This window comes from Phoenix dactylifera, chromosome 12 (genome assembly GCF_051530095.1).
Source record: "Phoenix dactylifera cultivar Ajwa chromosome 12, Ajwa_hap1_PhDact_Kaust_v1.1, whole genome shotgun sequence".
NCBI lineage: Eukaryota > Viridiplantae > Streptophyta > Magnoliopsida > Arecales > Arecaceae > Phoenix > Phoenix dactylifera.
This window is the reverse complement of record NC_143201.1, coordinates 9,864,893-9,877,366: the sequence shown is the minus strand read 5'-3', so window position 1 is coordinate 9,877,366 and position 12,474 is coordinate 9,864,893. Positions and strand designations below refer to the sequence as shown.

Genomic DNA, 12,474 nt, shown 5'->3' with positions numbered 1-12,474 from the left:
CGTACAACCTACCATCTCTACTTAGGACTGTGTTTAATCAGCTGCAACTCAACCCGCTTGGAGGTTTGAGTTGTAATTTGGTTTGGCATCATCATTTAGAAGCATATGACTTGCAGGCTGTATCTTGAGCCGCAGCTTAGCTACATGTTAGCCCTAAAATCCAGCAATTCAACCTGCACGTAAAGGCGTGAGTTGCTCAAGGACTCCTAAAGCCTTCGGCTGTTCCACCTTCGACACCTCTTTCAAGCCCTCCACCATACCTTGCTCCCACGCCCCACTGCCCTCGCCACTGATGGTCATCAGGAAGGTCCTATCGCCCTCTCGATACCCCCCCCCCCCCCCCCCTCCTCACGGATGGAAAAGCCCCCATTCTAAAATTCCCCACTAACCTAGCCCTCAACTTGAACCCCTACCGCTGACCCAATGCCGGCGCCATACCCTCTGCCAGTTCAATGCTCTCCTTCCGATCACCCATCGGCCATGGCATCCACACGTCGCCCTTTTGCTTGATCCCCATCTCCGAACCCTTTGACAGCGATGGCATCCATGCCATGCTATCCTAAAAATCGAGCCCATATCCCGACCTCTTGCCGTAGCTAGCATCGAAGCTCCATTGCCCTCTGCTTGAACTCATCTCCCTCGCTACCTGTAGCATCCACATCTTGCCACCCTGCGTTCAAACCCCCCCTGACCCTTGCTGGCCATTGAGACAGCACCCTACCACCCTCAACATTTCCTTCTCCTCGCTACCTCCCATTGTAGCATTCACAAAACAAAGGAGATCGAGCTCCTCAATGTAGACTACCTACAGCTCAAGCGGTAATGCATCTCTACCTTCAGGGCCACAAACAATCTCTTAGTGTATGACTCCCATGCTCGCTTGCTAGCACGAGCGAGATCGATCAATAAATAAATAAATAGATAAATAAACCATCAAAACTAAGCAAATTCATTATTACAAATTTTCTATGGTATCATTACTGGATTGTAACCAATTCAGAAGCAATTGGTGCATATTGTGTATTGTGTACAATATCGTAACCTACAAACAAATAAAACATGGAGCAACTAAAATTGCAGGGTATCAGCTTCATGGGTTCTTGGTAGGAAACAGTAGTTGAATAAAAGAAGGCAGCAATACAGAAAATCATATCTTCCTGTCTTTGCACTCTGAATAGAGATAAGGAATCGAGGTACTAATACTTTATCACCTACTAACACCAGAAAAAAAAAAAGAGAGAAAAAGGCCAAAGGAACTTAAATGCATATGAGCAGTAGTAAAAGAATATCATAAGTGCACCCGAGGGATGCATATTCAGAACTAATTTTGTGACAACTGATCCAAGTGCCCTGATCTTAACTGGATGCAACAGGTTTTGCAATTGCCCTCTTGATTGCTTCTGCATATGTTCGGTGCTGGTAGGTCAAAGTCGATTCCAGCAGATCCCACAGAGGAGTCTTTGGGTTCCAACCTGCACAAAGACATGGTCATCCAGTGTAAAACTTATTTCAGAGGCGATACAAACTAGGGCAATCATGGGGCAAGCAGTGAAAGTGCAACTGGGGCTGACTTACCAAGTTGCTTGTTGATTATAGTCATATCTGGAATACGCTTGTCACTGTCATCATAACCTTCACCATAAAATTCCTTGGAGCTTACATCAATTGTCGGCTGCACAAGTGCTGGCTCTCCTGACACTTTCGCATACACCTGCAAGAGCAACCATAGATTAGGGAAAGAGGTAGAATAATATCCTCTAGATCATTAGCAAGCATAACGAAGTGCCTGTAAGCACCTGTGTCATCATTTCAGCAAGTTGCCTTACTGTAACCTCATTATTAGGATTCCCCACATTAAAGATCTGACCATTTGCTCGATTAGGATTTTCCTAAAAGACAAAGTCAGTCAGGTAGCTAATTCGGAATATAAATACAAGGCAGAAAGAAGAGAAACAAAAATAACTCACAATCATTAAGAGAACAGCTTCGATAGCATCCTTGATGTACACAAAAGTTCTTTGGGACTGGCCACCATCAACAAGTTTAAGAGGCTCACCACGTAAAAGGTTCTGCATAATTTATCAAATTAGAATTCTTGATAGCAAAAATAATACAATTGATTTTCACAAGACTGGTACATACATTACTAAAGCATGCTAGAACCCTAGGAACACCCTCACTTGGACCATCAATTCCAGGTATAAAATCCATCCTTGGTCCAATCCAGTTGAAAGGTCTTACAATGGTAAACTCAAGTCCGTTTTCTGCACCTTCAGCTACAGATATTCAAATGTAACAAGAAACAGTCAGACAAAGAATAGTACAGGTGCATTCTGCAACTGCAGCCCATAAAATTATGCTTACCATATATTAGCCTTTCAATGAGTTGCTTTGCACATGCATAAGACCATCTCTGTTTCTCAATAGGACCAAAGATGCATGGGGAGGCATCTTCTTTGAGAACATAAAAATTTGGATCCTATCCCAGCAACATAAGGCATTGTTAGAAAGTAAACAAAATGAATCAAGCAGTACGAAAGTTAAGGTAATCATCTTATTCAATCAAAATTGGTATTCACATGGTAATACAGTGTATTGAGAACTAACAGAGTACACAGAAAAAATACAAAAACCTAGTTAACATTAATTAGAATATCAGCAGATATCATTCAATTAGTATGGATACAGAAAAGTATCAAGTTTTAATAATTAAAAGTTCCCAAAGGTTTATTATTTTCATTTCAGTTTTGTTGCTGATCATCCATAAGTTAATTCACAACAACTTAAGAAAGGAACTTGATAAATTCTTAAAACTAAATTTGGAAGAATAGACTTGTGAAATTAATAAAGAACACTGGTTGAGAAGTTGGGTATCAAGATTAAATCAATAAAATACAGGTGTCTCAATGCATGAGGTTCCCACCAAAATGAGGTCTAGGGAGGGTTAAATATAAACAATCTTAACCCCGCATGCAAAGAGGTTGTTTCTGTATTTCGGATCTATAACATACCATTGCGCCAAGGCCCGCCATATTAGGATCAGATCAATAATGCCAAAAAAAGAGAAATGACTTGAGTGAGACAACCAAAAGACTCATCTATGACCTATGTTGACCAGAACATATAAATAAAGAAAAAAATGTTAGAACCATTAACATTGACCATGTAATTAAATGAGTATATCTAACTATGAATGAATATAATTAAGTATAGAGTACATGTGAACATTTTCTATGTTGAACTTCATATTGTCCATAAGAAAATCAAGACTAGCGCAAACATTATAAACAAATATTCTGCATCCTCTAGATCTAGAGTATCACAAGGATGTGAAATTGTAAATATACATACAACTTTCTTGCAACGTTCAACCATATCTTTATTTGAATATGAATATACTATTTATAAAAAAATGAATAGCTATACTGAAATAAGCAAGAATTTGAAATGAAAATGAGTTAGTTATGTGTTCATCGCAAGTAGAGTTGGCTCCCCACCAGACCCTTGAAATATGCAAAATGTGCTGCACGTGGCATGGCCCTGTTGGGCATCTCACACATTTCTACACTTGATGGGTGATTGATGCTATATAATAGATGATCAAATTGTCAAATAATTAACATCAAATCTAGTCTCTTTCTCTTCAAAAGCCTTATTTGAGTCATTCCATGATGAATATCCAAGGCAACAATGGTTTAATAAGGTCTAGTAATAAGATATCAATATGACAGAAAAAACTAAGAACTTGTGATGTAAATCATGAGCACAAACATTATGGTGAAAGTATTATCCCTGATTCGATTACATTTGGCCCTTAGCTGCGTAATCAAGAACAGATGCAGGTGTGGTTGTAGATAAGCAAATATGCTAAAACTACCTTCAAGTAAGAAAGCATTTAGGAAGTGCTTGCAGATTCCAGTTTTCAAGAAGTTTCGGAAGCAGTTGCTTAATTCTAAGCAGTTCCTTGTTACTGAGGTTTGGCTGATCCAAAAGTCCTAGCCAAGGTTGAACTCAGATTGGCAAGTTCTAAGAGCATGTCAAAAGGATGCTTACAAATTGGGGCTGGACTTCAATGGACAAAGCAACAGAGCTGGAAATGTGTCATGAAAACTAAAAGGGGCTCTGACAGTGCACGAGAGGGTAGGATCAGACTAAAATGGTGGTCATCCAACATGAGTATCTCTCAATTTTTGGAAAACAAGAGATCTTTGCTCTCCATTGGGATAAAATAGGTCCAAATCTTTTAGGTCAGGAGAAACAAGGAGATTCGGACCTTGTATTCAGGCCTTGACAATTGCCTTGGACACTAGGACCAGGCTTAAACAGCATAGCCCACTTGCATTTAAATTAGTATAAACCATAACTGAATTAGACCTAAATCACATTATGGACCAGCCCATGTCAGAATGAGAAATAAGTCTACTTTCAACAAAATTAACCTTGAGGAGGTTTGAATCCAATCAATGAGGCATGGAAGTTGTAACTTATGAAAAGAAATTGGTTACCAAAACACCTCAAGAAAATTAGCAATCTCCATATGTTTCTGGATACTCTTTTGTGAAAGTCTTACATAGATGCAGACTTTTCAGAAGGATTTGAACCAAAACACGGTAAAGTCCCCTGAACTAATGAGTAAGAAATGAAGAAAGCTTGTAAAGTTGCAGATTCTTACAAGGCCATGCATCTGTTGCTTTGATTTCTAGTTCTATTTCAAGAATGTTTATAATTCCCATTGGAGATGGCCAACTTCAAGGTGCAACACCTGATTTCATTAAGGGCCTGTTAGGGAAATCCAGCAGGATTGGTTGGATTTCCTGCTGGATTCGTGGATTGGGCAGTCTATCTGGGTATGGCCCCTATTAATCCAACAACCTGCTGCATGTTTCCCATTATATAGTCAAAGGACCAACATCGATTGCATTTAATTATAAGGAGAAAAAAATATATGCCTGGAAATACTGATGATTCCTCATATACCAGAATAAGAGACAGAACGGAGGCTCCGAGTCTAACACCCACAACAGAGATCAATGCCATGTCACAGAAAGAACTATTTCTTTAAAGATGAGATATGAAAGCGACAGATAACGATGCGAAAAAAAGCACCTGTCTCAGTGGGCTGTCCTTCGGGAGGAATGATCCAATCGTCTTCCCGTACACCTCACAAGTCGAGAAGTGAATGAGCCGCTTGCCATTCTCTGAGCAATACTTAACCTGCACCATTTCCAATGCTAGATCCACATTCGGAACAAAGAAAAATGATAGAACATGAAGATTGGAATAACAAAACTTACCACCGGAAGGGCGTCGATGAAATTGCTGTATATGGTATCGAGAGGACGGGTGTTGTAGTCCGCCGGCGTGCAGATTGCCGCCAGATTGATAGTCTGCCCAGCAAGAAACGAAAAAAAATCTACATAAGATCTTGGAATGGGTAAATTCTAGAAGAAACTATAAGGAAATAAAACCCAAGATCCAGATCTAAAGCAGCATCAATGCAGAAAAGCAAAATGAAGGTAAAGAAACAAAAAATGAGAGAAAAGAAAGAGGCGTTCGAACCAGATCGGACATCTTGATGAGGCCTTCGAGGCGGGAGTCGTTCTTGATGTTGAGGCGGTGGAACTGGATCCGGCCGTCCCAGGGGTGGCGGCCGCCGTGCTGCTCCAGCGGCGGGGGGTCGAGGAGGTGCTTGATCTTGTCGTTGTAGACGTCGACGGCGAGCACGGTGTGGGGGGTCTCCGCCATGAGCTTCTCGCAGAGGTGGGAGCCGATGAACCCCCCGGCCCCAATCATGCAGATCGTCATCGGCATGATTGGGTTCCCGTCGAGATCCACCCTCGTCGCCATCGCTATCTCACCCGAATCCCTTCTCCTCTACTCTACTACTTCTCCTCCGTTCGTCCACGGATCGAATTCTGGCTGGCTGGCTGGCTGGCTGGCTGGCTGGCTGGCACTCTATAATAATATACCCACAACTGCGACACAGAGAGGAAGGCAGATCACGGAGGAGAGAGAGGGAGGGATATCAGATTTGAGCGGCGAGGCGAAACGACGCAAGGCAGATCGGGCACGTGCGGAGATGCCAAGTTGGGAAACGCGGTGTGCGCGTGGAAATGGAGAGCGGGTCCGTTGCCAGGGAGGTCCCCACCATGTGGACGAATGGCGGTCGGCCTACGCGATGGTCCCTGTGGGACCCGCACGGAGGATGGGGACGCGGGAATTGAGGATAATTATTGCCTCAAGTTTTGTATCAATTGCAAACACGGCATCAAATGCATTGGTTAGATACCCACGTGAATCCTATCGTGCGTGATTTTATATTTGGATCATAATTTTAAACTCAGATTTGACCCATTTGCTAAGCACATCAAATTAGGCCAAGTTTATGGAAAAAATTTTAAATCCATCGAGATATTCGGGTTGGTTGAGAGCAACTATCATCTAAACCCATCCCCAAATGTTAGAGCTCTGGTCAGAATATGGGTTAGGTTTACAATTCAAGTCAAGCATTTAACCGTCTATTATAGCTACAATATAATAGTTGATAATTAAAATAAAAATTACTAAAAAATAAAATTTAAATGGAAATTAGAATTTTTATTCAAAAATTTTAAATTATATTTACGTCATTGATGATTTTTAAGTTTACTGGCGGCAATTTCTAAAACATATATTAACATACTTGAAGACATTATAGAAAAGAATTTACCCAAACAAACAATGAAATATAAATGTTTAAATTTAATTAAGTGAAAATAGATGAGCAATTTGGTTGTTAAGATGAAAAAAGAGAAATTATCTTAAATGAGACTTTATTCCATAAATTAGAAAAAATATTTAGAGTGACTGAAAGGAGGTTTTTATATGGTTTAGATTTTTGGGCTGGGCTGAATTAGGTTTGGATTGGCTTGGTAGAGGCCTATTTTATGGATATATGAGTACAACAAATTAATTGGCTTATAGTTGCAGAAGCATGCCACCGATTCTCATCGAAAAGTATAGAGACTTATGGGTTCTAGTGTCTTGAACCTTCAAGGACTCTACCTTATTTGGGAGAGTTTTTAGAGAATCAGAAAGTGCTATTTGGAGGGTGGTAGCACTTTGAGGAGATATTAGTTTGTTTAGTAAAATATTCGGAAGTATTACAATTTCTCAAAAAGCTGAAAAGTTCTATTTGGGAGAAGCTCCATTTTACATCTTCTTTCCAAAAACTCTACTCAGTTGATGTTAGGAAGCTATTTTTATTTTAATAAAAATTTCATGGTAACCAAAATACTCAAGAACAAATCACATAATCCCATGATATTATTGTAATAATATAATAATATGTTACTATATTATATTATAATATCTCATATCATATTATGATACTATCCAATATTTTATTATGTTATAGTACATTATATTATATTATATAGTAATAATATTATACTATGTAAAAATATTTTAATATGTCATTGTTAGCTTTCTTTTCATTCCGTTCAAATGTGCCACAATATTAGTCGGCTAAGCTCTACCCATGTGTGCTAGAAAAAGGTGGTGATAAGCCAAATGGCAAGAGTAGATGCATGTAAGTGTACCACCAGCATCAGATCAGCTAAAAAAGTGATGGTGATTGAAAGAAGGATAAAGAGTAGCATAGGTTCAAGTGTCTTGATCTTTAAGGACTTTTACCACCATCATACTATTGTTTAAAAGGTATAGATATGGATAGGGATAGAGATGTAATGTCGAGCTACGGTAGAGAGATTTAAGTTAAGTTACAACTACTCCTAAGATAGAAATTATGGTAAACTAAGATAAGATAAAATACATTGATTTAATTGTCCAAAGGTCCTTCCAAAGTACAATTTTTACTTATTTATATTAATAGATAATAACTGTACACTCTGATGATTGCCATTTTTGGCCTCTACTCTTGCTGTTTTTGATAACTGACACTAATTATCCTCCACTACACATGTTTGTAGGCACAGTTGCTATGCAATTGTCAAGTTGATAATCATATCTTTTCGTTCTTAGCCCATCAAACATCTTGCATTAACCATTTTTCTTTAACCTATCCTGCGATGTGGTCTTCTACACTTTTGGGAATGTCTCAAAGATCGATTTAATTACCTCAGCCTACTTTTACCAGCCATTCGATTTCATACGCTTTGTATAATGATTGGTCGTCGGCCTACTCATCAGCACCATAGTCGAATTCTAACTCTTCAGTCTATACTGTTATAGATAAGATTTCTCGTAGCTAAGCTCTTTCTAACCTAGCAAGGGTCATATGATTTCCATCTATCTTTACTTCATCTTACCCTATCCACAAGGTGCTTACTCATAGGATGAGTTGTAAACAATTGCCCTCACATCTCATCGGTTGATAATTAAGAGGCTGACAGGATATCATCATTTCTTGGTACCTATCGAGTCACAATCCCAATTCACTGACTGACTATTATTATTCTTTTACTGAAGTATCGCTTTGGTAATTTGCTCGTCTTTTTTATTTTTTTTAAGCTCTATACTTTTGCAATATTTCTCCTCATGGAATACTTTTGTGTACTAAAACGGCATTGCTCAAAGAATATTCCACATCTATAGAGATTTGATTTTATCTTTTGCATTTATAGGAATTTTGATCCATCTTCTTGTAATTTCTGCTCTATAAATAGGCCTTACATTCTTCTTTTTGGTGCTCACCCTTCTTATTCCTTCTAACTATCCTCATGTTTGTTGATATACTTTCACTTATTATGGTGAGTAAGATTGAGTATTAGCTAAGACAATCTGTTTATTTTGATCGACTGACTTCTGACTAGTTTGATGAATTGAAATTCTGTCACAAATTGGGGCATTATCATAAATGAATTTTGTTGTGCATTGGAATACTGTCATCACCAGCTCACAATTTGGCTGAGGACTTTCGAATTGGGCAGTCAACATTTTTCTGGCTGACCTTCTGCTATTCCTACTCCATCACCATTTTGGACTGGTTGGAATGGATTCTTATATATTTCCACTCTTATAACCACATCTGCACCTAAACCCTAAGCCCATTGCACTCATTCTACCTCACTACAATCAATCATGAAGTGCGGCAAATAGAACATTAGATAATCTTTAACTTCAACAGGCTGGCAGCAGTGAAGGATCTATTTACCTTAGTCAGGAGTGAAGAGAACTTCTTGAGAGTATCAATTCAATTGGCCTTGTACTTGTGTAATTGTATTACCTATAGTAATAAAATAGTACAACCATCTAACTTTATATTTTCTCGCATGCGTCTCTCAATATAAGCTTTCAATTAATGGCTTGGTCGTCAACATTTTCAACATTTGGCCTACCCCTTCGTAGGTCAAGCCGACGATTTTCAATGCTGGTCAGAAGAGTCGAATGGAATCCTTCAAAGCAAAGTTAACTGATATTTGCTAAAAAGTAAGATTCCTGGAGAAACCTACAATCTGGAGTCTAAAGTTCTCCAAAAAGAGTAGAAGAAAATAAAAAGTTGTGAAAGATCTGTAGAATAGAACCTATCAAAATAGAGCATTATTATCTATATCGGCCTATTGGCCAAAACTTTTGTAGAATTTCTTCTTAGTAAATAATATAATACTATTTTTATTTTTTCTTTCAAACCAAATTTATCACTTCTCCAATCTTTCAGTACTCTTTTGTTGTATAGCACCGAAATCCATTATACATAATTCACATAAGGGTTTTTAATTATATATACCATTGGGTACCAAGCCAAATTAGCTTTGACATTATTATGTTTTCCTCGAGCATATGCACTTAGAATACACATCACATTAAAAATTTGTAAAAGTACTCTTTGAGTAGATTGCCTCTTAGCTCTCGTGACACTTATAGCCGATGTTATAAAGTCATTATAATTTTGCCATTTACTCTTGGAAAAATGATTGGGAATTACTGTTTGCATGGATCTGCTGACTTTACCAGCAACCTTGTGCAACTCACCATGACCAAGAATCTCAAATATTAGTTAGGTGTTGACTGAAATATCCCTTGATAGTTCGGTCTGACGTAACATTGTTGGCGTGATTTCTACACTCTCTCAATCAATGGATTCTGAGGGCTCCATTGAATAATCTTCGGGTATTTTCTTCTGATGAGGCAAAGTTTCTAACTCGGGTTCTTCATACATCACAATAGTTTCTTGTAAAATCGATCCATCCTCCATAAGGATAGGATCGGTTTCCTCTTCCACAAGATATGCTTAAATGTACTACGACTGAACATATCGTCTTTCAACTATAGAAATAAGTTTTTCAACTTGTTCCACTATTGAATCCGAAGAGGCTATAAATTCCTCCAAAAGTGGCCTTAATATAGTAATCATTTTCTCTGCAATTGCTACTTTAACATTCTTTTGCACCGCATGATGGTAGATACGTAGCATATTACTAGAACCAATATGATGATGACTACACAAGGTCTCACTGGACATACCACAAGGCTGTTGGCCCTCTTTCCATTCTGTCCGAATGTGCCACGGGATCCATTGGTGGAGTCTAATCTGAGTGTGCTGGAAGAGAGTAGTGATAAGCCAAATAGCAAAGGTAGATATGCATGCATGTGCCACCGACATCAAATCCGCCGGAAAGGTGATGGTGATCGAAAAGAGCATTGAGAATAGTATATGTCCAAATGCCTTGCCCTTAAAGGACTTTCACCACCATCACTCTACTATTCGAAGGACGTAGATATGGATGGGAATAGGGGTATAGCATTTGGGTACAGTACTAGAGAACCAAGCTAAGTTATAACTATTTCTAAGATGGAAACTATGGTAAACTAAGACAAGATAAAATGCATTGATTTGATTATCTAAGGGTCCTTCCAAAGTACAATTTTTACTTATTTATGCTAACAAATAATAACTGCACTTTGACAGTTGTCACTGCATCTGGCCTCCACTTCTGATAATTTTGATAACTGATACAAGTTATTCTCCACTGTGCATATTTGTTGGCATAGTTGCTCTGCAACTATTAGGTTGATAATCATATCTTTTTGGCTTTGACCTATGCAACCATCTTACATTGGTCATCTTTCTTTACTCCAGCCTATAATGCAATCTTCTACACTTTTGAGAATGTCTTGGAGACCGATTCAATCACCTCAGCCTACTCCTACAGCCATTCGACTTCATACACTTTGTACAATGAATAGTTTGTCGGTATGCTCATCAGCAACACCCTGGCTGAATTCTACCTCTTTGGTCTATACTACTATAGGTAAGATAAGATTTCTCATGGTTGGATCCTTTCCAACTAGCAAAGGTCACATAATTTTTGTCTATCTTTACTTCGTCTTGCCTTGTCTACGTGACACTTACTCAATCTTCAGCTAAGTTGTTAAGATAGGGTGAAAACAGTAATATTATATTATTATATCATATCATATCATGTTATTATATAATATCATATTATATTACATTATATTATAATAATATATTATATTATGTTATATTTTATTAATACATTGTATTACATTATATTACATTATATTATATTATATCATATTATACTATATTATTATGCTATTCTATGCAATATTATATTATACTATATTATAATATTATTATATTATATTAAATATTACCACCTTATATTACATTATAATAATATTGTATTATATAATAATATTTTAATATGTAATATTACATTACGATATACTATATTATACAATACTATGAAGTATCTTTTATTGTCATTTTGTCATACCAAAAGCATTTTCTCAATTTAGTGAAGAAATAGATGTTAAATTCTATAACACTTTAGAAATATAGTTACCAAATAATAAATAGCAAATAGCTTTTTGTAAAAGCTCTATTAATAAAATTTTTACTTCCTAAAAGCTCTACTTTCAAAAGATCTACTACCAATAGCAATCTTAAATAAAACCTTTCACTATTAGGATGCTGCCTACTTGAGAAAGATAATGGTGATAGATTAGGATACAAAATAAATTACAGAAAATATAACATAAAAATAAAATTAATTGGAAAATAAAGACAAATATTTCATTCATTGATCATTTTAAAAAAAAAAGATCTCTCTTTGTAATTACAAATTTATATTTTCTTTTCTATAACTACTAGAATAGATGGTCCATTTCTGTTGTTTTATGCCTCCACTACCTTTGACAGTTGTCATCCTTTCCATTATTTGGGTGTTACTCCCTATTCTGCATGATCTATATCATAGTAACCATTTACTAGTTACTCTACTAATATCTAGATGCTTTGTTCTTGGCCAACCAGAGAACTTTATTCTAATATGAGGATTTGTTCTTTCTGCAACATAAATCCTTTTTTGAGGATTGTCTCATGTCTTATCACTTGATTAATGCTTGGATTGTACTTGGTATTTTTCATGTTCGATCTACATCCCAACACTCTATGCTTAGTCTGTTGTTTGATACTTGATTTGTTTCCGGTCTCTTGTCTTGTATTCA

General features: G+C 37.2%; 1 protein-coding gene across 1 annotated transcript; it reads right to left on the bottom strand.

Annotated features, from left to right (window-relative positions):
- Positions 1-952: 952 nt before the first annotated feature.
- On the bottom strand, positions 953-6,122 carry LOC103698058 (UDP-D-apiose/UDP-D-xylose synthase 2). Its single transcript, XM_008780014.6, has 9 exons — positions 5,560-6,122; positions 5,295-5,387; positions 5,107-5,214; positions 2,365-2,479; positions 2,143-2,276; positions 1,968-2,069; positions 1,797-1,889; positions 1,576-1,711; positions 953-1,472 (listed from the first exon to the last, which is right to left on the bottom strand). Exons 1-9 carry the CDS (start codon positions 5,845-5,847, stop codon positions 1,357-1,359), a joined length of 1,185 nt encoding a protein of 394 aa, XP_008778236.1. The 5' UTR covers positions 5,848-6,122; the 3' UTR covers positions 953-1,356.
- Positions 6,123-12,474: the final 6,352 nt, after the last annotated feature.

Bases quoted from the DNA above. Each gene is read 5' to 3' on its own strand.
- LOC103698058 (XM_008780014.6), bottom strand. From the start codon at position 5,847: ATGGCGACGAGGGTGGATCTCGACGGGAACCCAATCATGCCGATGACG. The intron at 5,215-5,294 runs GTAAGTTTTGTT...GAAATGGTGCAG, and splicing joins TCATCGACGCCCTTCCGGTG to GTTAAGTATTGCTCAGAGAA. The intron at 2,277-2,364 runs GTAAGCATAATT...GAATATCTGTAG, and splicing joins CATTGAAAGGCTAATATATG to CTGAAGGTGCAGAAAACGGA.